Consider the following 26,953-nt stretch of genomic DNA (forward strand, 5'->3'; position numbering starts at 1 on the left):
TTTGTTGAAAAAGAAGATTCAATTTTTATTGGCATCCAGGTAAAGTTTAATTCTAAACGTTTTCGGTCCAACATAAGACCTTCATTAGAGAATCTCTTTAAGATTACTGTTCAGGCAACATACAAAGAAAAAATAAAATTAGAAAGAAAAATAAGGAAACGTAGTCGAATATCACATGATGCATAGGAACAAAAAATAGGGGGGAGGGGGGTTGTAGACAAAAAACAATCATATCAGTCAAAATGGCATGTTATAGAATACGGACATAGGAGATCGTTCCACATTAAGTGTGACCCACAGGAGTACACGTTCTACATCTCTTCACTGATTGATATGTAAAGAAACCGTGTTAAGGAGAAAAGACAAACCATTTTATATCCAATTTAGGTCAATGGTGTTCATATAGTGAAAATAAATTCAAGGTAGTGAAAGGATATAGGTGCTCCAAGACATTGAGTACATAATGTGGCACATTCAGAGAGGTTTATAGTGATGCTTATTTCATATGCAGATCGATTATTCTGGTCCTCCTGGGAGGAGAGAAAAGAGTGAACATCAGGCTGGTATACCATATGTCAAGTTGCATAGTGAAGTGAACACTCCTAATGCAGAGAAAAACCTTAGTACTAATAGTAAAGTGAATATTCCTGTCAAGAGGAAACCACATTACCGTAATAGGAGGGTTAAAAGGAGAGAGGGAGAGGGTGTCTCTATATTTACCTGGATGCTGTGTTTCATGGGTATAAGCTAAATAGTGCTAACGTAAGGCGACTATTGATTTGCGCTGAAAAAAGATTGCATAGGGTGAGCAAAAACAATGTGAGCCACAAATATGTAAGTTTGAGCCGAGCGCCATGTAAGTCATTCAAATACCTGAAATGATGGCTCCTCTGGCGTGCGGTCTGTACCGCTGGGCTAAATAGCGCTAGGAGTATGGCGACAACCGTCGCTATGGAATTGCACTGTGAAGAGGATTGCATAATGTGAGCAGTCTGTGTACGTTCAGGCCACGTGCAGTGCAAGCCATAAGCCATCTATATTACCTGAGGTGGTGGCCCTTCTGGCGTGTGGTCAGTACCGCTGTATGTGGAGGAGGCCATGTGTACAAAGGACTTCCGGGTTTATATCCCGGCAGGGATGATGCGATGTGCCGAGTCATCGCAGTCACGTGATCAAATGGATCGCGCCTGCGCTGTAAGCACAAGGACGCTAGATTGGTCTGCAGCATAGCGATTGTGTTTTTTACATTAGAGCGACTGCGTGTAAATGGAAGCACTGATTGATGTGTACATCAGTGTGCATGTATTATGTGAGAAGCACTCAGTTGATAACCTGCAGGCAAGCTCTGTAAATAAATATGGCTAGCCGTATTACTCGCCCTTGCTACGTGAGTGTTACCAGAACTGGTAGAGACACCCGTATTCATATATATCTATAGGGGAGAGTCCCTTGGTCATCTATAGGGGAAAAAGGGGTGATATAAAAAAGGAGTATCTCTGCGAAACATATATGGCATAAAAATATGGGTTGTATACTATGAGATTATTATAAATTGACCCAATATGGACAGTGAATGAACAGATTATTCTGGATAGCTCACTATAAATAACTATTTGTGAACTCTACTGTATATACTGTACCGAGTGAACAGGGGTGCCTAGTAGGAAGGTGAGAAGCAGATCTAACGGTTCTATTATGGTACTGTCACACTTAGCGATGTACCAGCGATCCCGACCAGTGATATGACGCGGTCAGGATCGCTGGTACATCGCTAAGTGGTCGCTAGTGAGCTGCCACATAGGCAGATCTCACTAGCGACATCGCTGGGGATGGGGGTCGCTACTTACCTGTCAGACGCAGCGATCCTGCGTCCTCCCGCCCGGCTCCACGCGTCGCTCGTCTTCACAGCAGGAAGCGCCGCAGGAAGCTGACGACGAGAAATGGTCCTGAACGTTCTCGCGCGATCAGCGATAACCAGCGGGGGAGCCGGTCGTAGGTAAGTATCAGACACAGCGATATCGCTAGCAATATCGCTATAACGTCACTAGTTATAGCGATATTGCTAGCGATATCTCTTAGTGTGACATGCCCTTAAGAGAGAGTAAAAAGGAGAGATCAAGTTAGTGTTTACACTTGTACTGTTAAACAATCAAAAAACAATACTGCACATGTTCTTTGGTTAAAATCCCCTTGCCTCACAGAAAACTTAGAACATCATATTCTCTGTTTAGTACTTTTGGTTCCAAGGTTTGGAGTCTGAAAATCCAGTATGCTTCCCTCCTTTTGAGGGTTTTGGTCCTATTTTGACCTCTTCTGCTGGGTTCCACTTGTTCCAAAACTTGGAATTTGATTTGAGAGATGCTATGTCCTTTCTCGAGGAAATGATGGGGTAAAGGAAGGTGTGTTCTTATACACCTAATGTTCGATTTATGTTGGGATATTCTATCCCTTACCATCTGTGTTGTTTCGCCTACGTAGGCTAGGCCACATGGGAATTTGATCAAGTAGACCACGTGTGTTGATTTACATGTATAGAAACATTTGACCGGAATGGCTTCTCCAGTCTGGGGGTGAAAGATTCGATCCCCTCTCTGTATGTTGTTACATTGCAGACAGGGAAAAGTCCCTTGTTTCTGTGTCCGGAGGAATGTCAGTCTTGGTACTAATGTACCTGAATCTGCATCAGCTCTAACTAGTTTGTCTCTCAGATTCCTGGGTCTACGATAGCACAGGAGAAAGTTTTGTTGGAATTCTGGAATTTCAGGGTAGCTACTGGATAGTATCTTCCAGTGTCTATTGATAGTAGCCTGGACTTTTCTTTAGTAGGACAGCCCGCAGCTGTCTGTGTAGCCTTTACTGGCTATTAAAATAGGGGTACCCCCCAAAAAATGAAGTGGGATCCCCATATAATTAATAGCCAAAAAGGCTATGCAGACAGCTGGGGGCTGATATTCATAGCCTAGGAAGGGGCCATGGATATTGGCCACCCCCTTGCTACAAACACCAGCCCGCAGCCGCCCCAGAAATGGCGCATCTGTAAGATGCGCCAATTCCGGCACTTAGCCTCTCTCCCACTGCAGTGTAGTGGTGGCATATGGGGTAATAAGGGGTTAATGTCACCTTTGATTGTAAGGTGACATTAAGCCCGGTTAATAACGGAGAAGCGTCAATATAAGACGCCTATCCATTGTTAATCGTATAGTATGAAAGACACAGCCAGAAAAAAGTATTGTATTGAAATAAAACACTAGTTTTCCATTTTTTTTTTTTGCATGCCCAAATCCAAGCAAAGCCCTTGATCACGACCGTGAGAACTAGCTTAGTGTGACCAGAGATAACCCCTGTCATGTGCATGGCAGTTCTCGCGATAAGCTAAGTTGTCGCGAGAACTGCAGTGGACGGGGGGACTTCAGGCTGGGGGGCAGGTAAAACTTTATGTAAATTATTAGACATGCGTAGTAAGCTGTAATTACGCCGTTACTACGCATGTGAGTAATCATTAGATGCGATTTTACCGCATCTAATGATCATCTATGGGCAATTTACGCTGTGGCGACGGAGCGTCGCCGCATCGTAAACAGACATGCTGCAGCCTGGAAAGACGCAACGCATGTCCCTTTACGCGGGTCTGCCGCCTGTGTCCATAGTGGAGACGGGATTTCATGAAATCCCCTCCACTATGCTATAACATCTGGACGCTGCGTGTTTGATGCTGTGGCTGTACTATACACTTTTATATACAAGAAACGCAGCGTTTATTGACCATGGAAACACACCCCAAAATTAACTAGCGAATTTGACTTTTAAACACCTTAGTCTGCGGCGCTGACCTGCCTGTCAATGAGATCCTGTGTTTGGGAGCTCAGCTCACTACACGCTGCATGCCAAGGGAGGAAAAAGGAGGAAGGGGGAGATGGGGACAGGCACAGAGACAGAGGCTCACTACTGCGCAGGCACCAGATACCCAGCCCCGCAGTGTGAATACATCATAACACACAGCGGGGCGGGATCTGGGGCCTCGCGGCGAGAGCATTCGATCAGCACATGATGTCAGTTCCCGGGCAGCGCGCATGGCTGAGAACTGTTGGCAGAGTGCAGGCGCCGGGCATGTAAGGAGCAGAGGAGGTGGCGAAACATAGCAACAAGGAAATGATTAACGGCTCTAAGACACTGGACACCGTGGGAGAAAAAACACCTCCCGGACTCACAAGAGGTATAGCGGGGAATTTTTAAAAAAAGTCAGTATTTCAGAGTTACTAGGGATCAGAAACATAAGAGACACCTTCACAGAATGCAGCCTTAGTGTTGCTGAAGGTGGCTCTTTTACTTAAAAACACCCTGGGGGGGGGGTGACAGGTTCCATTCAATGACCAGGCCAATTTTTACAATCCTGACCACTGTCACTTTATGAGGTTATAACTCTGAAGCGCTTTAATGGATCCCGCTGATTCTGAGATTGTTTCTTATTTTTAGTAACATATTTTACTTCATGTTAGTGGTAAAATTTCTTCGATATGACTTGCCTTTATTTATGAAAAAAATGGAAATATGGCAAAAATTTTAAACATTTTGCAATTTTCAAACTTTTAATTTACATCAGCACAATTTTGGAACCAAAATTTTTTTGGTTAGGAAGTTATAAGGGTTAAAATTTTACCAGTGATTTCTAATTTTTACAACAAAATGTACAAAACCATTCTTTTAGAGCCCACCTCTCATTTGAAGCCACTTTGAGAGGTCAATATTACAGAAAATATCAAAAAGTGATACCATTCTAAAAACTGCACCCCTCAAGGTGCTCAAAACCACATTCAAGACCCTTTACGTGCTTCACAGGAACTGAAGCAATGTGGAAGGAAAAAATTAACTTTTAACTTTTTTTTTTACAAACATTTTACGTCAGAACCAATTTTTTTTATTTTCACAAATGTAAAAAGAGAAAATGAGCACAAAATTTGTTGTGCGATTTCTCCTGAATACGCCGATATCCCATATGTGGGGGTAAACCACTGTTTGGGCGCATGGCAGGGCTTGGAAGGGAAGGAGTGCCATTTGAATTTTCTGGCTGGAATTGAGATTGGACGCCATGTCGCGTTTGGAGAGCCCCTGATGTGCCTAAACAGTGGAAACCCCCCACAAGTAACATCATTATGGAAACTAGACAACTTAAGGAACTTATCTATATGTGTGGTCAGCATTTTGAACTCCCAACTGCTTCACAGAAGTTTTTAACGCAGAGCCATGAAAATAAAAAATCAGTTTTTTTTCCTCAAAAAGGATTTTTTAGCACGCTATTTTTTATTTTCACAAGAGCAAGAGGAGAAATTGGACCACAAAAGTTGTTGTGCAATTTGTCCTGAGTACGATGACATCCCACACGTGGGGGGAACCATGGTTTGGGCTCATTGGAGAGCTCGGAAGGGAAGGAGCACCGTTTTGGAATGCAGACTTTGATGGAGTGTTCTGCGGGCATCATGTTGCTTTTGCAGAGCTCCTGATGTGCCTAAACAGTACAAACCCCCCCCACAAGTGACCCCATTTTGGAAACTAAACCCCCCAAGGAGCTTATCTAGATGTGTGGTGAGCACTTTGAACCCCCAAGTGCTTCACAGAAGTTTATAACGTAGAGCCGTGAAAATAAAAAATCATATATTTTTCCAGAAAATCTATCTTTTTCCCACCAAATTTCTATTTTCACAAGGGTATCAGGAGAAATAGGACCCCAAAAGTTGTTTTGCAATTCGTCCTGAGTACGCTGATACCCATATCTGGGGTAGAACCACTGTTTGGGCGCATGGTAGAGCTTGGAAGGAGCGCCGTTTTGGAATGCAGACTTTGATGGAATGGTCTGCAGGCGTCATGTTGCGTTTGGAGAGCCCCTGATGTGCCTAAACTGTAGAAACCCCCCACAGGTTACCCCATTTTGGAAATTAGACCCCCCAAGGAGCTTATCTAGATGTGTGGTGAGCACTTTAAACCCACAAGTGCTTCACAGAAGTTTATAACATATAGCTGTGAAAATTAAAAAGTCATATTTTTTTCCACAAAAATGATATTTTTGCCCCAAAATTTTTATTTTCACAAGGGTAACAGGAGAAATTAGACCCCAAAAGTTGTTGTGCAATTTGTCCTAAGTATGCTGATACTCCATATGTGGGGGTAAACCACTGTGATCGCCTTACTGCGACCTTTGGGAGGCAGAATGAAACAAATCCACAATAGGTGAAGAATTGGTTTTATTTTTTACGCCGTTCCTCGTGCGGTATTAGTGATTAGGTGACTTTATTCTTCAGGTCAGAGCAATTACAGAGTTACCAGACTTATATACTTTTTTCATGTTTAGCTTCTGTCACACACTAAAAGACGCTTTTTTTGGAAGAATTTTTTTATAAGAAATTTTTGCATCACCATATTTGGAGAGCTATAATTTTTCCCGATTTCGGTCGACAGTCATGTGAGGGCTTATTTTTTGCGGGACAAGCTGATGTTTTTATTGGTACCATTTTCAGGCACATAACGTTTTTTGATCGCTTTCTATTCCAATTTTTGTGGAGGCAGAATGAACAAAAACCAGCAATTCAGGATTTTTTTTTCTCCGTTCCGCATGTGGTAAAATTAGTAAGGCAGCTTTATTCTTCAGGTCACTACGATTACAACGATACCTCATTTATATCTTTTTTTTTGGCGTTTTTTACACAAGAAAACCTTTTATAGAAAAAATAATTATTTTTGCATCACTTTATTCTGAGAGCTATAACTTTTTTATTTTTCCGCTGATAGAGCTGTATGACGGCTTGTTTTTTTTGCGGGACAAGATGGCGCTTTCAGTGATACTATATTTATTACCATTTGTTTTTTATCGCGTTTTATTACCCTTTTTCAAGCGGTATAATGACACTGCTTGGAAAAAGAATAATTTGCTACTTTTTTGTTTTTTTTTCACGTCGTTCACTGAAGGGGTTATCTAGGGTGACACTTTTATAGATGGGATTTTTACAGATGCGGCGATACCAAATGTGTTTTTTTTATTTTATTTTTTTACATAAAAATGTGTATTTATAGGGGATTTTCTAATTTTTTTTACATATTTTTTTAAAAAATGTTTTTTTTTTACCTTGTCCCTTTATGTTATGGGACTTTCACTTTGATTTGCAGGCATAATACATTGCAATGCTCCAGCACTGCAATGCATTATACCTATGGAGAAAGCTGCTGAGACAATGCTGTGAGCATGGTCTCAGAGGCTTTCCGTAGCTGGATGACCCGGGGGTTGTCATGACAATCCTGGGTCATCATGGCTGAGATCGGGCCAGCGATTATATCGCGGGGACGCCGATCTGAGGCAGAGGGAGCCCCTGACCCTCTGCCTCCCCCATGAACACTTCGATCGCAGCAATCAGGACGTCACTCCTGACTGTTAGTGCAGGAAGCTCAGCAACCGGCAGCGCTGAGCTTCTGCACTTACAGGGCAGGAGATGCTAAAATTTCAGCATCTCCTGCCCGATCATGCTGCGATCGGTCAGATTGACTGATTGATCGCAGCGTTCTGGGTGCGGGGACCGACAGCATGGGTCCTTGCACCCCTTGCCGTGCCTGTCAGCACTGAACTACCACTGTGTGTTTACACGCAGTGGTAGTTCAAAGGCATGACGGGCATAGCCCGTCATGATGCGGGAACTGACATCATGCCATGACCGGCTTAATTGGATTACATTGGACACAGGGAGTATATTGTTTATTATTTAAATTTTATTTGCAGATGATCCATGGCTTTGGGGATTAGGTGTATATGGTAAGTATACTGTATGTGATTTTTTTTTAATGTTCAACATATTAGCCCAGATGATGGGACTACTACTTTCCCATCATTGGCTAATGGTGTCACTGTAGCAGGCATTGCCGGATGGGACTAGTAGTCCCATCGGTGGATCCCCCCGCACACAGATTCACGCAGACCCCACACATAGTCACCGCCCACACACTTCCCTCCTCCCGATCTGCAGCGTTTCTCGCACTCACATCCGCAGATCTTTTTTACACCTGCGGTTTTGCTGCGGATGTGCCTGACTCAAAGCAAGTTGATGGGTGCAGATACGCAAAAAGAGCCTGCTGCGGAAAATAAAACGCTGCAAATCTATACTGATTTTTCTGCAGCATGTGCACAACAAATCTCCATTTCCCATAGATTAACATTGGCTGTGCACTACACTACGGATCTGATGCGAAACCGTGCGGCCAAAAACGCAGCGGATCCACAGCTAATCTGCAACGTGTGCACACAGCAAAGAAAATCAGTGTTTCCTGTAAATCCGTCATCTCTTTAAGATCCATTCTAGGCTTTGGCTGATCAAAAGAAATGTGTGACAGAAAAGCAATAAAACTATTTGTAGTGGCTTTCTCTAAAGAAGATGCTAAAAAACTGCAAGAACAACAGTGCACGGTCCTCTAGGGTAGCTGTCGCTCCTGAGGTGACATTTGGCTGTTTCTCTCTCAGACTCCGCTCAGAGCTGTACTATCCCGTCCCGGGCTGCAGACAGATGAGCCGTTTGCTCTGTAGCCACCCCGCCCTCCTCGGTGGGCCTGGCAGCACAAAGGCGGCTCAGCCCCGCCCACAGCTCTGCCCCAGGGACTCTAATCTGTGAGAGGCCGCGTTGTGATGTCTTTTTTTAAAGGCCGCCCACAACCAATCCCCGCTCGCTTTGCTTTCCCCGGTAGCCAATCGCAGCGCGTGTTATTGTTTGGCATCCCGCTTCTTCGTCGCGCACACTGCGGCCGTTACCAGCGTGCTAGTGTTTCCGTTCCCAGCTCGGGCACAATTGCCATCCCTTTGTCAGGGAGGTGACAGGCGGCTGGCTCTGCAGCGAGCGCGGGGACTTACTAACGGCTGGGCGGTCTGCATGTGCGCGCCATGTCGGGCTATCTAGAAGACCCCTCAGTGCTCACCAAAGAGAAGCTGAAGAACGAGCTCATCGCTAATAAGGTGGTTCTCCCCAGCGGCGAGCAGCGCAAGGACGTCTACGTGCAGCTGTACCGCCTGCACCTCAGCTCCCGCAACCGCGCCACTCCAGACTTCTCCAGCGACGAGGAGAGGGAGTCCACGCCGGTACGGGGCCGAGGCCGGCCGCCGGGACGGGTGAGCACGGGGAAGGGCTGAGGGGCACGGGGAGGAATGAAAGGGGCTGCACTGCCACTACCTGCTTAGGCCTCTTCATGAATATTCCATGAGGGAGCCATGGCGGGCTCTGGCAGTAACTGATCCCAGCTGCGTGGTGTTAGGTAACGGTTCAGCAAGGGACATGCCGGCCGGATACACCGCAGCGTCTTGTGTCCGGTCTGCACATTACCTCAGGGGGTTGTGTGTGCTCAGTGCTGCCGAGCCCGCTGCAGCGCCACCTGGAGGAGCTCGCGGGACGCTTCCCGCCTTTTTTCTTAAATATTGTCATGGTTTACACACTCTCAGCATGTCACTGCTAGCCTTAAGGTACTGTCACACTTAGCGATGCACCAGCGATATGACGCGGTCAGGATCGCTGGTGCATCGCTAAGTGGTCGTTAGTGAGCTGCCACATAGGCAGAACTCACCAGCGATATCGCGGGGGTCGCTACTTACCTGTCAGACGCGGCGATCCTGCGTCCTCCCGCCCGGCTCCACACAGGAAGCTGACGACGAGAAACAGTCCTGGACGTTCTTGCGCGATCAGCGATAACCAGCGGGGGAGCGGGTCGTAGGTAAGTATCAGACAATATCGCTATAACGTCACAAGTTATAGTGATATTGCTAGCGATATCGTTCAGTGTGACAGTACCTTTAGTCTACCCTAAAGGATACAGACATTTTATAAACTACGCACTGAGCCAACATCATGGCAGAGTGTACATTGGGCTCAGAAGCTTGAGTTGGTACAGAGGGCGCTAATCATTTTTCCCCATTTAGCTACATGGGAAATAAACTGTGACAAATGCCAGCCAGGGGCATCAAGGGTTAATTATCTTGTTATCCATCCAACAGAAGATTCTCCACACAGAATGTTTTCTTCTGTTCTTAATAATGCGGGCCCATTAAAGGGAACCTGTCATTCCCCCCCGCAAGGCGTTTTCAAGTAAAAGAGCCTCCTTGTGCAGCACTAATGCTGCATTCTGTCAAGGTGGCGTTTTTAAAATTAGTCACAAACCAGAATTTTGTCCGGGGGGGGGGGGGGGGGCAAGTCTTTCCCCCTCGGACACAGACGCCTCACATCCATCAGTCATTTCCTCCTTCAGTCTTTGCTCCGCCTCCTCAGCGGTCATTTCAAATCCTACTATGCAGCGTCATAGGAATCGTCAGCTCATCACTAATTCCTATGACGCTGCACAGTAGGAAAGAGGCGGAGGGATTTGAGGGAGAGCCGCAGAGAACTACTGCGCATGCCCAAGATTCCCAGCGCCGCAGTGTGAATAAATCAGGAGACTGCGGGGCGGGATCTCTGGCCGCGCAGGCTCGATAGGAAGGACATGATGTGATGTCAGCACGGGCAGCGCTAACCGCGCCAGGATTTGAAATGACCGCTGAGGAGGCGGAGCAAAGACTGAAGGAGGAAATGACTGATGGATGTGAGGCGTCTGTGTCCGAGGGGGGGAAAGACCTGTCCACCGGACAAACTCCAGGTATGTCTGACAAATTTTAAAAACGCTTATTTCTGCTGTGGAAGGGATGCTAAATAAGAGCCACCTTGACAGAATGCAGCATTAGTGCTGCACAAGGTGGCTCTTTTACTTAAAACTGCCTGGGGGGGTGGTGACAGGTAGCAGATGTTCTGGCTGTGTGATACCCTGGTGTATCCTTTTTATTAGTTTATTTGGATGAATTTGTAGGTGTAGATCCTATAACATCCACACACTGTAGGCTAGACCATGCAGCTTAAACTTGTCACTATTTGGTGGCCATGGTTGTCATGAGTTTCAGGATCTGGCTGTTTCCTGAAGTGGCATTGTCAAGGAAATTCTTTGCGAGTCCGCCCTCGTCACTGTGTGGACATGCCCGAATACTGTCTTTTTATGTTGTGCTGGTCAGAAGCAAATAGTCCTTGGTGAGAAAATCCTCTGTATGGGAAAATATCCTAAAGTAAAGTGGACCATAAACAATATCTATGACCTATTCGCATGTTGGTGATAAGTGTATCTCTGGGATCCCCATCAATCCAAGAAATAGCCCCTGTCCTAATGACATGCGAGCACTACTGCTGTATTCATTGGTCATGTGCCTGACAGGGATAGCAGAGTCCTGTACAGGTACTGAATGGGCTGCCAATAGTGATGACCAGATGTGCGTAGATAAGGCGTTATCCCAGCATGCTTGTGTGCTCAGTGACTTTTGCTTGATCAAAAAATATGTCCGAGTCCACACGCCTGCATGTCTCGTGAATGTTCAACAGCCGCAACACATGAAGGGGACAAACCTGAAAGTACTGCAGCTGTCGGAATAGCTGAGGGGGGATTCAAACATATTTTCAAGCACGCCGAAGTCACTCGGTGAGCAAGATCGCTCATGACCACTGCTCTGTTTGAATGGGAGATGCAGAACGTCCTTCCTCATGATCGGTGGATAACCTATGGTTAGGTAATTAACGTTTGTGTTCTAACCCAATTATTTTATTTGAATGCCCATCAGTCATGTCAGTGGATTTTGCCTCATTGTGGGACAGTGGTCCCCAAACAGCTATTAAGAGTAGATCTCCAGATGGTGACTTTTGTGTGTAGCCCTGCACAGAAAAGCATATCAGGATGGTGGTAAGATGGGAAACCCTTGAACTTGGCATACTGCGTTGGTGTGATTTCAGTGGAGAAGCTTTGACTGACATTATACCGGAAACTGGGGCCTCTGGGTGTTGCTGTGAGTGGGGCAGGAGCTGTGCGACCATTTTTCATAGCTGAATGTGGCTCTGAAGGATGGGGATCTATGGTGCAAGACATTGCCTGTGTAGTTTAGACTCCTTTCGTACAGTGCTGTGGTGCTTGATTTCTATATCTACTGTTTTCAATCTTTTTCTGACCTCATAATTGCATGTGTACCCTGTTGGTCTTGGTTCACATTCCAGTTGTCACTGGCTACAGAGGCGATGTCCAAATCGGAAGAGTGCTGCCACATTCTCTTCTGGCTTTGGCAGCAGTGCTGATATTTTATCGGATAAAATTTATCCTTCTGTGGCCGTCATGGGCCATTTACAAAATGTAAAAGCAGGCAACACCTTTCATAAGCAGGCTGGGAGTTGGCACCCTCATGATATAGACCAGCGTAGAGACAGTAAGATTGACCTATACTCCACTTTTTCTGGCCTTCAATAAGGTAGAGCAGTGCATCTGTTTTGCTTTTGAGTGCACCTTTTTAGCATGTGATTAATAATCTGCTGAATTGCATTCTATGCTATCTTTCTATTTTTTAAGAAAGCGACAAAGAAGACAGATAAACCAACTGTAGAAGGAAACAATGAACAAGACATAACTTCCCTCAGTAATGAAGCTCTCAGGGAGCAACTGTTAAAATATGGAGTGAAGGCTGGTCCTATTTTGGGTATGTGTCCTCAATAAAGCATTTTAGTTTCACCGCTTTTAAATTGTATAAGATAGCCTTCGAGTGATGAGCGAGTATACTCGTTGCTCGGGTGTGCTCCGATTATTTTGGCATGCTTGGAGATTTAGTTTGTATCTAAGCAGCTGCATGTTTTGCAGCTGCTAGACAGCCTGAATACATGTGAGGAATGCCTGTTTGTTAGGGAATTCCCACATGTATTCAACCTGTCCAGCAGCCGCAAATCATGCAGCTGCGTCGACACAAACTAAATCTCGGAGCACACCAAAATATTCGTGAGGACACCTGAGCAACGAGTATACTCGCTCATGACTAACTTGCCTTACACAAAGTCACTGCAACCTAGTTTTCTTATGTTTTCTCGTTTACAGACAGTACAAGGAAAGTTTATGAACAAAGACTTTCAAAGGTGAAAGAGCAGCAAGAGGTGGTATCTATTTCACCTCCTGTAGCAGACTTGTCAACTGCAGACAACAAACAGAATGGAAACACAGATTCTGGACAGTATAGCGACAATGATGGTAAAGCTTCAATTAGAATTTCAAGTCTTCAATTCGTTGTCAGGCCGTAGGCTACACATGCCTGCAGAGAGATTATATATATATATATATATATATATATATATATATAATATTTTTATTAGCTAAAGAGCCCGGCGCTGCCCGGGCATAGTTAACTAACTGTGGTTAGTTATAGCAAACTATAATTATCCTCCATTCCATAGTCCGGTGCCGATATACCCATCATACATATCCACGATCCCATAGGCCCGTGCCCATATACCCATCATACATATCCACGATCCCATAGGCCCGTGCCCATATACCCATCATACATATCCTCCATCCCATAGTTCCGTGCCCATATACCCATCACATATCCTCCATCCCATAGTCCCGTGCCCATATACCCATCACACATCCTCCATCCCATAGTCCCATGCCCATATACCCATCATACATATTCACCATCCCATAGTCGAGTGCCCATATACCCATCACACATCCTTCATCTCATAGTCCCGTGCCCATATACCCATCATACATATCCTCCATCCCATAGTCCCATGCCCATATACCCGTCATACATATCCTCCATCCCATAGTCCAGTGCCCATTTACCCATCACACATCCTCCTTCCCATAGTCAACCATTATGACATGAGTGGCGGGGCTTGCAACCTATGCTGACATCAGCGTCGCCATGGCAACTATTATGACATCATAATGAGGGGCGGGGCTTGATACACACTTTTTTCCCTATTATGTAGATAGGGGCAAAATTGTTTGGTGAATCGGAACGCGCAGGGTTAAAATTTCACCTCACAACATATCCTAGGATGCTCTTGGGGTCGAGACGTGTGACTGCCAAATTTTGTGGCTGTAGCTGCGACGGTGCGGATGCCAATCCCGGACATACAAACATACATATACACACTTGAGCTTTATATGATATATATATTTTGTTTTACAATGTATGTGTGCACTTATGCCCCAAATAGTTTTCATACATTGTACATTTATAGCATACCATAGGTATGCTGTGGAAATATGAATTGCGGTAGACTTGCTTGATGAACATAAAAATGAAAAATTGTTGTTTGTGATAAAATGGGATTTGCCTCACTCTATAGGGAAATTCAGTCCCCATATAGGATGCCTCTCAATAAATAAGCATACAAGAAAAATCCCACACACTTTATAATGCAAGAATGTGCGTTTCATTTTGATTGCTCAAAATACCACTTCTATAAACACTTTTTTCTCATGCCTATTTATAGAACCCAGGACAGACCAGACTTTTGAGCCTAGAGAGCCAATAAGAAGTAAATCAAAGGCTCAAGTTACATCTCGGTCCAAAAGACTGGAGCAAAATGAGGTATGTGTAAAAGGTGGTTCTTACATGAATAGGTTTTGTGTTATGATTGGGTCACTGAGGAGGAAAGCAAGACCAAGCTAAGCCACAGAAAACCAGAGAGGTTGGTAACTAAGCGGATTGCAGACCCCTGATCCTATCCACACAACTAGCAGTAGCCGTGGAGTGTACCTACGATGATCCTAGATGCCTCGACACAGCCAGAGAACTAAATAAGCCTAAAGCAAGAAAGGGGAACTCTAAACTGCCCCAGAGCAGACCCCAAAGGAATAGATGGCCCCCAAACACACATTGTCGGTGAGACAAGATGAAAACACAAACGCAGGTAGGAAAATAGACTGAGCAAACGATGGGGCCCACACTACACTGTGTTCCAAATTATGCAAAAAGTTTAGGAGTGATAAGGTTAGAATTTTTTTGTTTGTCATTTAAACTCATTGATGGTGATATGTGTCAGGGCTCTTTATATCACTGAAAGCAATTGCAGATACCTGTGCAAATTAGTTTAGCAGGTGTGTCCAAATAAAGGCAAGACTACATAAGAAGGCTGTTCCACATTATGGCTGTTCCACATTATTAAGCAGTCTACATTTTTTGCCAAAATGGGAAAGAAAAAGGATGTGTCGGCTGCTGAGAAGCAACAAATTGTGCAGTATTTAGGTCAAGGCATGACTACAATCAACTTTGCCAAGACACTTCATCGTGATCATCGCACAATCAAGAAGTATGTAGCTGATTCCCAGCACACACGTGTGCGTGCTGATAAGGAAAAATTGAGGACTCTTTCCAACAGGCAATTGCATCAGGTTAAAAGAGCAGCTGCAAAAATGCCTTGTCATAGCAGCAGACAAGTTTTGAAGCTGCTGGTGCCTCCAACATCCCCCGAACAACAAGATGCAGGGTCCTTCAGAGGTTTGCAGCTGTGCGTAAGCCATCCTGTCGACCACCTCTATCCACTGCACACAAGCAGAAACGGCTCCAGTGGGCCAAACGATGCATGAAGACTGACTTCCAAACTGTTTTGTTCACCGATGAGTGCTGTGCAACGCTCGATGGTCCAGATGGATGGAGTGGAGGATGGCTGGTTGATGGACACCCCATGAAAACACGGCTAAGGCGCCAATAAGGAGGAGGTGGAGTAATGTTTTGGGCTGGAATCATAGGGAGAGAGATCATCAGCCCCTTTAGGATCCCTGAAGGGGTAAAGATGAACTCCATAATCTATGTGGAGTTTCTAAAACAGCACTTTCTGCCATGGTTCAAGAGGAAGAACCGTGCTTTCTGCAGCAATATCATTTTCATGCATGATAATGCACCGTCTCATGCTGCAAATAACACATCTGCATCTCTGGCTGCTATGGGCATAAAAGAGGACAAACTTATGGTGTGGCCACCATCTTCCCCTGACCTCAACCCCATTGGAGCATCATCAAAAGGAGTGTCTATGATGGCGGGGTGCAGTTCACATCTAAGCAACAGCTCTGTGAGGGTATTCTGTCCACATGCAAAACAATTGAAGCACAAACCATCCAAAGTTTTGACTTGAAAAATGTTTGATTTCATTTTGTAATAAGCTGATAATGCTTATAATTTCACAATTGACCATTTTTTTGTTCCAAATAAAAAGGTTGAAAACTGTGCATAATAATTTGGAACATGCATTTTGAGTGTTTCTTATTTTTAAAAATATTCTTTTTCATAGGCAGTTTGTTCAAAAACATTGCAATTATACTAGAATACTAGATAACTGGAAAATAACAATGACTGCAATTCATATAGGTAATTTAGAGAAAATATGAGGAAATATTTTTTGGATAATTTGGAACACAGTGTAACTAGACAGGAAAGGAAAGACTGTCTGCAATCACGCAAAAAACCCTGCAAAAATGCCCAACACGTCTGATCAGGGCTGTGGAGTCGGTAAGCCAAACCTGTGACTCTGACTCCGACTCCTCAATTTCTCTTACACCGACTACGACTCCGACTCCCACACATATTGCTTATATTTAAGTGAAAAATTTATTGTAGTACAATGTGAACCTCAGACATTTAATCATTTTTATGATCCAATAATCAAGATATTTAGATAGAACAGAATATATATTGGTGTACTACCCGGTTTTCATTCTTTTTGGTACAGATACGATATGGATAGACAGATATGGATAGATAGAGCAGATTTCTAATCTGCTTTTGCTATTGAAAACATTATCTATGAGCTCAAAAACCTTTCAGGTGATGCAGTTTTTTTTAAAAAGATGATCAGCTTTTGCAGCTGAAAAACGTATCCTCAAAAAACACAGGAAAAACGCTGTGTGTGAATGTAGCCTTAGATCAGGAATATAACAGCCATTTATAGGACATTTCAAAACTTTCCCAAACTCCTATGAAAAAATATTCAGCACATCCTGCATTGAATTACTGTACCCAATTTATTATATATTTTAGGAGTCTGAGTCGGTCCATTTTACACCGACTCCACCAAAATGAGCACCGACTCCGACTCCACGACTCCGACTCCACAGCCCTGCGTCTGATAGAAAAATACTGAAGTCACTAGACTTCACCCACTATATCAGCAGTGGTATATTCTGTAAGCAGAGCAAAAAGAGGCCAATCCAATAAGGGACAAAAACAAACTGGCACAAGCAGTAACATAAGGATGGAAATTCAGCCCAGCCGGAGCTGGCTGAACACACACAACTGAAATAGACAAAACCAGATCAAATGTGAACAATAGCAAAAGAACACTTGGCTGAGCATGCAGGGACTGAGCTGGAAACTAAAGGGCATGTCACACTAAGAGATATCGCTAGCAATATCGATATAACTTGTGACGTTATAGCGATATTGCTAGCGATATCTGTGTCTGATACCTACGACCCGCTCCCCCGCTGGTTATCGCTGATCGCGCGAGAACGTTCAGGACCGCTTCTCGTCGTCAGCTTCCTGCTGTGAGGACGAGCGACGCGTGGAGCCGGGCGGGAGGACGCAGGATCGCTGTGTGTGACAGGTAAGTAGCGACCCCCGTCCCCTGCGATGTCGCTGGTGAGATCTGCCTGTGTGGCAGCTCACTAGCGACCAGTTAGCGATGCACCAGCGATCCTGACCGCGTCATATCGCTGGTCGGGATCACTGGTATATCGCTAAGTGTGACAGTACCTTAAGACCCCAGGAGGCAGGAAAAAATCACCAGCAGGGATTGAGGGAGTTGGCTGTCTTAAATCCAGTCATCCTGCTCATTATTAGGTGGCAGGCCTCTGTTAATTAGATCAGCTCCATTACCTCCAGTAACCACCAGAGGGAGCCCGGAAAGAGAACTCGCGACCCCTCTGTCAATATAACCAGCTCCACTACCTTCACTAGTAACCAGAGGTAGGCCAGAAAGCGAATTCACAAGTTTTGTAAGTGTTTTATTTCAGTTTATTTTCTTTCAGCATACAGTATTGGAGATGTATTGTCCAAATGTTGAAAATTTGAGTGTAGCTACAATGCCTTAAAGGGAACCTGTCATGTTAAAATGGTGTGGGGTTAATCTGCAGGTGAATAGCGTTCTAAATCTGTCGTCACTGCACTGAAAGCCCTGCTGCCTGAAGGAAATTGATCTCCAAGATCCTATCCTAATATGTAGTAGGTGTAATAATATTAGCAATTATCTCCTATTAGAAAAGTAGTATTGTTTTTCTAATTTGCTGTCTTCCTCATGTGTAGTGCATTGCAGGACCTTGGGTATCCATGGTTACGACCACAGCAACTGGGTAACTGTCACTATATCAGTGGTCATAACCAGGGCTGTGGAGTCGGAAACCCAAACCTGTGACTTCGACTCCTCAATTTCTCTTACACCGACTCCACTACTCCGACTCCCACATATATTGTTTGTATTTAAGTGAAAAATTTATAGTAGTACAATGTGAACATCAGACATTCAATCATTTTTATGATACAATAATCAAGATATTTAGATAGAACATAGTATATATTTATTGGAATACAACTTTAGAACACAAACTGTAATAAATTGTAAATATGTAATATCTTGTGTGTGTATGTATGTGTGTATATATATATTTATATTTCACTATGTAGTAAACTATGTAAGTGGGGTTAAAAACAGTTTTCAACAAAAACATACTAAATAATATTTGTGCAGTCTGAATTTGTTCTAAGAAATAGAATTGCCTCCATCGGATCCTCCTTCATAGATGACCTCTAATCTGACCTAATAATGTTAAGGCTAGAGAACAACCTGTCTACACTAACTTGGGTTGGAGTCGAAGCTGTAACCACATGGGCAACATCTCTAACAATTTCCCGTTATAAAGGAATTGCCTCATGCACAGTCAGTTTTGATGAATGGTTGAATATTTCTTTGAGAGCAAGTGAAACATTTTGCTGAAATTTGGTCAATCTGCTTGCTATAGGAGACATAGTGAAATATTTTTCCTTGCGGCAACGCTTTGCCTGCTCCATGTCATCCAAATGCTTGTCAAAGTCAAACTCCTCATCTGATGAGGCTGAAGATATGGCAGCAGTAGCACTGTCAAAACCCAAGTCCTCTTGTGTGTGGCAGTCCTCCTGTAGGCCACTCATCCTAACTGCTACCTCAGTCAGAGCTTCTTTTCCTTTAGTAAGCTGTTGATCAAGCAGTTTACGATGACTTGGGTCCACATAAACAGCCGCCAGAAAAATTTTATTTTCCAATAGCTGTGTCTCTCTCCGTTTCATTGAGGCAGAAATGCCATCTGCGATTGAACCTCCTCTTTGGGACAGACAAAGTAGCAAGTTCCTCCACTCCCTTATGAAAATGCCAAGAGTTAAATCCTCAGCTTGTAATTTTTTTAGTCACGGTAAATGGGTGATTTAGCAATTCCTTAAATTCAGCCACCTGTGTCCATTGACCTTCATTTAGGGTTACCTGAGGGTTTGCCATATCTATAAGAAACGGTTTTAGTTCAAGCAATCGTTCAATTATTAACAAGTGCTGCCCCACCGAGTGGCTTGATGGACAATTGCCCCTTTCCCAGCACATCTCTTCAAGATAGAATCAATTTTAGGGGTTCTGGCGGCAATAACCAGTTTCCGCATGTTTCCAGTCAGATTTCCAGCATTTCCCTCTTGCAGTCTCTCTTATTGCCAGCTGCAGCGTTTGTACAACAAGCACATGTGATGAATATGAAAGTGTTTTGAAGCAGCTTCAACAAGATCATCTATTACTACAGTATAATTTTGCTTTTCTTCTGTTGTAATATCTGTTTGTTCCTCAGTTAAATGAACAGCACTGTGGACTTCCATCTGAAACATGCTGAATCCTAAATTTTCTTCTAGCTGTTGTTCATTACTCTCATTCATCAGTTTAATTGAACTTGTCATGTTTGAAGCATTGTCTATTACAATAACAAGAACCTGTTCTTTTTTGAGTTCGTAATCTTGCAGAACTTTTTCCACTAAAGGCCCTGTCACACAAAGCGATCTCGCTGCTGAGTCGCAAGGTTTGTGACGCAACAGCGATCTAACCAGCGAAATCGCTGTGTGTGACACTTATCAGTGACCGGCCCCCCCTGCTGGGTATCGCTGATTGTGCTCGAATGGCCTGGACATTTTTTTGATCATTGGACTCCCGCTGGCCAGCACACATCGCTGCGTGTTGCAGGGGGGAGATCAGCGAGCTGGAGCTGGTAACCAAGGTAAGCATCGGGTTTCTAAGCGCCGTGCGGTGCTTAGAAACCCTATGTGTACGTTAGATACCAGGGAGCTGGTAACCAAGGTAAACATCAGGTTTCTAAGCGACGCGCGGCACTTAGAAACCCGATGTTTACCTTGGTTATCGGCTCCCTGCACCAGCACGCTGTTATTAACGTACACTGCGGGTAACTAAGCGACGTGCGTCGCTTGTTACCCGCGTGTCGCTGTCCTGATTGCTGCTGAGATCTGCCTGTTTGGCAGCTCACCAGCGATCCTGACAAGTTCATATCGTTGTCGGGATCGCTGGTGAGTCGCTATGTGTGACGGGGCCCTAAGGCCTAGAGAAACTGGCTGCTGTGATGAGCTTTAGTATCTTTTACTGCCAGTGTCTTGGTAACAATTTCTTTGTTGTCACAAACATATTGAACATTGATGGCGAAATAGTTCACTCTGTGACGTGTGCAGGCATCCATTTTAAGAAACTTGAAGCGTCTTTTGAATCTTTTTAAGATCTTCCTTTTGTTTAAGGGCTTCTTCAATCACTAATTTTCTAATACATTCTCTTTCCAGAGAAACACCAAGATTGCGGGCCATTTCTCCATTAAGAGCTGTAAAAGCTTGTCGTGCAAATAATGATATTGGTACACAGTCCTTCACAACAAGCTGAATGAGCTGTCTTCTAAACAGATCTGCTGTCATTGTTACAGTAACTTTGTCACTTACAAATTATCTTGTTAATGATGTTTGAGATGCTCTTTCCTCCTCCTTTGTCTGGCAGGAAGTGCTGGGCGCGGGTTTCTTGGTGCCGCTGTTATCTTTCTCAGTCACAGCTTTAAAAACTTCTTGGTGAAAGCGTTGTAAATGTCTTTTTAGATTGGAAGCTCTTGTAGGAGCATTTTTATCACTGCCTGAGTATGCACTGATTTTGGCATCACAGCATTTGTTTTCCTCTGGGTCACTTGTCATACATTGACACAAAATATTTTTCATCTTGAGTCCCTGTGAAATGCTCAAATACAGCTGACTTCATGGGGAGCTTCTTAGACATTTTGTAATCATATAAATTCACTCTCAAAATAATTGTGTCCTATAAAATAAAATGTATTTTATAATTCAAGCAAGAATAGGGAATCATGTACAGTGGGGAACATAAGAATTTGATACACTGACAATTTTGCAAGTTTTCCCACCTACGAAGAATGGAGAGGTCTGCAATTGTACACTTCACCTGTGAGAGACAGACTAAAAAAATCCAGAAAATCACATTGTATGATTTAAATAATATGCATTTTATTGCATGAAATACATATTTGATACAATAGAAAAACAGAACTTAATATTTGGTACAGAAACCTTTGTTTGCAATTACAGAGGTCAGACATTTCCTGTAGATTCTGTTTCTCTCAGTTCAAGTGTACCTATGATTACAAATTTCAGACCTCTCCATTCTTTGTAGGTGGGAATAGACAGTGTATCAAATATACTTTCCCAACTGTATAATTTTAGATAGAAATAAAACAAACTTTGCATAAATCAATAGTACAGATGACAAATATAAAGTTTGTAAAATATGTTATTAGATAGCTTTACTTTGAATTTCCAATCTCAGGCTTTTCTTAGGGTACAGCTCACTAAATGCTTCAGTTTATGAGGAGGGGAGGGAGCAAGTTTGTTGTGTATCATACTCCAGGAACAAAGAAACATAACAGAGCTAATAACTTGATGTTTTGGCTTCTATACCTATACAAGTCCTCATATAAGTCCTCATCAATCCTGTTGCTGTATTCTCCCTGTATATTGTATAAAAGCTAACTTCCCAAAAGTATATGAACTCAAAGAAAAAACAAACAAGCATACAGAGAGAACATACTGGACTATTGATTTATGCAGTTGAAAGTTTAAATTTGCAGTAAGAAGTAATTACTTTAAGGCTCCGTCACACACAGCGAGATCGCTGATTTTGTGACGCCACGGCGATCTCTCCAGCAATCTTGCTGTGTGTGACGCATATCAGCGACTGCGCCACCACACCCCCCACCGGGTATCGCTGATCATGCAGGAACGTCCTGGGCCGTTTTTGATCATTGGTCTCCCGCTGGCCAGCACCCATCGCTGCGTGTGGCAGCAGGAGAGCAATGATCAGCGAGCTCCCAGCGCTGGAAGCTGGTATCCAATGTAAATATCGGGTAACTAATCGTGCGCGTCGCTTAGTTACCCGCTGTGTACCTTAGATACAAGTGTGCTCGCGCGAACACGCTGATATCTAAGGTACAGGGCGGGTAACTAAGCGACGCGCGCGCTTAGTTACCCGATATTTACACTGGATACCAGTGACCTCGCTGGTCCTGATCGCTGGTGAAGCTGCCTGTTTGGCAGCTTGCCAGCGATCATGTAGCGATGCACCAGCGATTCTGACCAGGTTGTATCGTTGTTGGGATCGCTGGTGCATCGTTTAGTGTGACGGCACCCTTAATCTTGTTATCCTGTTCACTCTAGCAATTCTTCTGAGATGAGTGCAGGCCTTCCTTCTTTCTGAGTATGTTTACTTTGTACCCTTGTCTGTAGAGGAGGAGCTTCACTGGTGCTGGAGTGCAGCACTGTCTTATCTCAGCTAAGACAAAGCCTAGATCCTCAAGCTACATTCACTCCATGGGCGTAGCCAGGATCAAACCTGGGGCGTGGGGGGCAGAACCTCATACTGCACACCTCAGCTGCTGCAGAACCTCATACTGCACACCGCTACACTTGAAAATAAAGCCTGCACCTTAAGAAAATGTGATGAATGCAGTCTATTTATTACAACTATCAATTGATGTTGATGTGTTACTTAAGATGAGCAATGCCTGTCCTGGGTGTCCTTTTGGGCAGCTATGAGGTGTACCTGACTGGTGCGAAAAAAAAGAGCGTGGCCTGTGTTCTACCCGGCTTTCATTCTTTTTGGTACAGATAAGATATGGATAAACAGATATGGAAAGATAGGAAAATGGAAAGGTAGGTAGAGCAGATTTCTAATCTGCTTTTGCTATTTAAAACATTATCTATGAGCTCAAAAACCTTTCAGGTAATGCGGTTTTTTAAAAAGCTGATCTGCTTTTGCAGCTGAAAAACGTATCCTCAAAAAACGCTGTGTGAATGTAGCCTTAGATCAGGAATAGAACAGCCATTTATAGGACATTTCATAAATTTCCCAAATTCCTATGAAAAAATATTCAGCACATTCTGCATTGAACTACTGTACCCAATTATATATTTTAGGAGTCGGGGTTGGTCTATTTTATTCCGACTCCACCAAAATGAGCAACGACTCCGACTCCACAGACCTGGTCGTAACCATGTATACCTAAGGTCCTGCCTTGTCTCCACATGAGGAAAGAAACATATCAGAAAAATAACTATACTACATTTTTAATTGGATGCATTTGCTAATATTATAGGATTTTGGAGATGGGAACACCCCTTTTTAACTTTAATCCTCCAGGCAGCTTTCAGTCATGGAGGCGCAGCTGGCATGTCTTCAGTCACTACTTATTACATAGTGCTCAATGACTGTAACCATGAGCTGACTGACAACTGGCTTATTTTCTGCCAGCAGAAAGGCTTTCAGTGCGACGGCTGCACAGCTTTAGAATGGGAGTAACCTGCACATTAACCCCCATATATGCACGTTGTCTCTGGCCGACGGACAAAGAATTTGACGGATCCGTCAAATGACGGATGAAACGGACGACGGGCAAATTTTCTGGATCCGTTTTTTTTTCACAAAACTACGGATTTTGACTGAAACAAAGAGACAGAAGTGTGAAAGAAGCCTTATACAGAAAAGTTGGTTTAACGATTTTAAGTAATATACAGCCTACCCTCTTTATGCATATAACTGACCCTTTGCGATTATGCTGTGCTGCAGCGCAGGTGCCACGGCTGGCACCTGCCTGCGGAAGGGGTTTTTTTTTTTTTTCATTATGTGTGGATATAATATTCATTGTTAACTAGAGGGCAGGGCACTGAGACTGACTTAATAAACCAAGGTATCATTTTAATCAGCATAATGGCGCCGACCTGACACTGTAAGGGTACCGTTACACCTAGCGATGCACCAGCGATCCCGACCAACGATATGACGCGGTCAGGATCGCTGGTGCATCGCTAGGTGGTCGCTAGTGAGCTGCCACACAGGCAGATCTCGCCAGCGACATCGCAGGGGTCGGGGGTCGCTACTTACCTGTCAGACGCGGCGATCCTGCGTCCTCCCGCCCGGCTCCATCGCTCGTTGGAGCCGCAGGAAGTGGCCGACCTGGAATGGTCCAGGAGCTTCTCGCGCGATCAGCGATAACCAGCGGGGGAGCATGTCGGAGGTAAGTATCACATGTAGCGATATCGCTAGCAATATCACTGCTGCGTCACAAAATCGGTGACTTTACAGCGATATTGCTAGCGATATCGCAGTGTGTAACGGGGCTTAAGTTACTGTGCACTATCCTGCTGACAGGTTCCCTTTAAACGAGTTGTAGATTGTATATTAAGTGCAATTTTATTCTTAAGTATGTACAGGTGTTTGTGTTTTTGGCCTTTTTGAATGTAGATAGCTGAAGATACGGAAGTCTTGTCAGAACTAAATGTCAAACGAAGTAGCAGACTGCTTCCGAAGGATTTTCTGCCTGAAATTGAGGAATTATCCATAAATCTAATTGTAAATTTTTTTTTTTCTGTCTTCTTTCCACCCAGTGTTTGCACATTGCACAAGTATTCTTTTTATGTTTTCTTCTGAGCTACTCTTCACTATTATCTCTTTCACTGACTTGCTGTTTCTGAAATAAGGGATTTGGTGGTAGAGCTCACCATATTGTATTTTGATTGTTCTGTTTTTTGTTTTGTTTTCATTGTAGTAGTGTACTTTAGGAAAGTGTCTCACCTAAATATTTGTTTAACACTTGACCAGAACATTTCCGGTGATTCATTTTCTGAACTTCCAAAGATGTTGGAGTCTGAAAAAGGTGGTCGACTGCAGGCTGTTTCTAAAGAGTCAACAACTGTATCAAGAAGAACACCAAGAAAGAGGGTGATTGCATAGTTAATGTTTACCACCATGATTTGGGGTTGGGATGGGTTTCAGTACACTGCAATGCTTAGATGTTTTTCCAGTACGTTCCTCCCTAATGCACACCAGGAAGTAGTCCTTCCTTGACCTATGACGGGACAGGATCACAGAGAAGTTAAAATGCCCCTCCCTCTTCCACCATCCAGTGCTACTCTTGTCCCTACAGGGGATAGTCGTATGAGAGGTGCTCTTACAGTGAAGATATTGTATCCTGTGGAACTTCATTGCACAGACTTGGGAGGGAGGTTCCCTGACTGATGTGAATCTTTGACAAGCAGCCCGGGGCCAAAATTTTTAGAAGTCCCTCAGCCATCAATCGTGGTATCAGTGTAAAGACTCAAGGTCTCGGCCTTCTCTTCCACTTGTCAAGAGGTCAGTGTCCAACACCTCTAGGTAGAGGTTCCTCAGCCAGTTCATCTTCTGCACTGATGCAGTATGCCAGGTTGTGACGCCGCTTCTCTCCATGGTGGGCTCTCAGCATTACCAATTCCCCCTGTTCTTCTAATAGCATCTGTAGGCAAAGGTTATGAGGATGGCAGGGGTGAAGCTACAGGATGGGTTGGAGGCAGCACAGGTAAGTGCACTGTGTAAATGTTATCTCATATGTCTAGGCCTCTGGGCTCATACTAGCCTAGTGCCCTTATGCGAAGCTGGGCCTATGGCCCAGGTACAGAAGTCAGGCCTTGGACCTTTAGGCTAAATTTAGGCCCCATGTCTGGGCCACATTTCATGATATGAATTCAGTTTGCTGCATGTCATGTCTGCACAGGGCCTCATTATTGGGCTTCAGAGTTTAACTTATGCCGAGCATGTTTGTCCTCATTCTGTGGTTTAATAACATGCAGAAGTTTTCAGTTTTGTCCACCATTCCAGTATCCGTATAACTGCTCCATCCATAGCAGGGCGCATGGTATTAATACAGCATATTATCTCTGTGAAAACTGCCCTCCAGCTGCGCCTCATTAATTAGATTCTTCAGGTGGGTCTAGTCAGACAATTGAGATGTACCACTCAAAGCAAAGGTTTATCCTGAATTCAGAGGAATTAATATATCAAATGCTAGTCTGAGCCTGGTCTTGTGTCTTGCCTCTTCAAGCCCGGCCCTAGCCTGTGCCTTGCAGGGCCTCTGGCTTTGTGCATCATGCCTGTGTCCGTGGTCTGTCTAGTCATAAGTATTCATACTTGGCCCTTAATTGCGGAGTTCATTCTATAACACGACATACTGCTGATAAGTGACAGTCCCATACTGCTGGTACTCTTAGGGTCCCGTTTCACATAGCGACGCACCAGCGATCCCGACAACGATACGACCTGGTAAGGACGTTGGTGCGTCGCTACATGATCGCTAGTAAGCTGCCAAACAGGCAGATCTCTTCAATGACGGGGCAATCCGACGGCGATCTGTATAACAACCTTGGTGGTTGTTGGTACCTTGTCACATAGCAGCCTTTCTGACGACTCCCGCTGGCGTTGCCAACGAGGTCGCTCGTTGGTGTTAAACACAGCTATGCGAGTTGGCCAGCGGGACGCCGATGATGAAAAAACGGTCCAGGACATTCAAGCACGATCAGCGATATCCGGGGGGGCGCCGCTATGTGTCACATGTAGCGAGATCGCTGTTGCGTCACAAAATCGGTGACGCTTCAGCGATCTCACTGTGAGACGGGGCCTTTACAGTGCAGAACTCACATTCTTAGGGCCCTTAACTAAAGAATCAATTGTCTGGGCTCTTA

At 44.2% G+C, this 26,953-nt stretch overlaps 1 protein-coding gene and 1 long non-coding RNA gene across 5 annotated transcripts in view; one reads left to right on the forward strand and one right to left on the reverse strand.

The window, feature by feature from the left end:
- Positions 1-9,383, reverse strand: LOC141060635 (uncharacterized). Its single transcript, XR_012222734.1, has 2 exons — positions 9,195-9,383; positions 1-530 (listed from the first exon to the last, which is right to left on the reverse strand). It is a non-coding gene; the product is annotated as an uncharacterized lncRNA (long non-coding RNA).
- The window catches only part of TMPO (thymopoietin), a 23,831-nt gene continuing 5,582 nt past the window's right edge, over positions 8,705-26,953 (forward strand). For 2 of the 4 annotated variants that reach the window (XM_073556948.1, XM_073556950.1), the window contains exons 1-6: positions 8,705-9,133; positions 12,421-12,547; positions 12,937-13,086; positions 14,346-14,443; positions 24,705-24,812; positions 25,062-25,181. In XM_073556948.1, coding sequence (XP_073413049.1) covers positions 8,909-9,133; positions 12,421-12,547; positions 12,937-13,086; positions 14,346-14,443; positions 24,705-24,812; positions 25,062-25,181 — 828 coding nt within the window. In that variant the 5' untranslated portion in view covers positions 8,705-8,908. The remainder of the gene's footprint in view (positions 9,134-12,420; positions 12,548-12,936; positions 13,087-14,345; positions 14,444-24,704; positions 24,813-25,061; positions 25,182-26,953) is intronic. The other 2 variants (XM_073556949.1, XM_073556951.1) reach the window with 1 other exon arrangement.

Source organism: Dendrobates tinctorius, unplaced genomic scaffold, assembly GCF_039654945.1.
Source record: "Dendrobates tinctorius isolate UK_male_01 unplaced genomic scaffold, ASM3965494v1 ptg000241l, whole genome shotgun sequence".
NCBI lineage: Eukaryota > Metazoa > Chordata > Amphibia > Anura > Dendrobatidae > Dendrobates > Dendrobates tinctorius.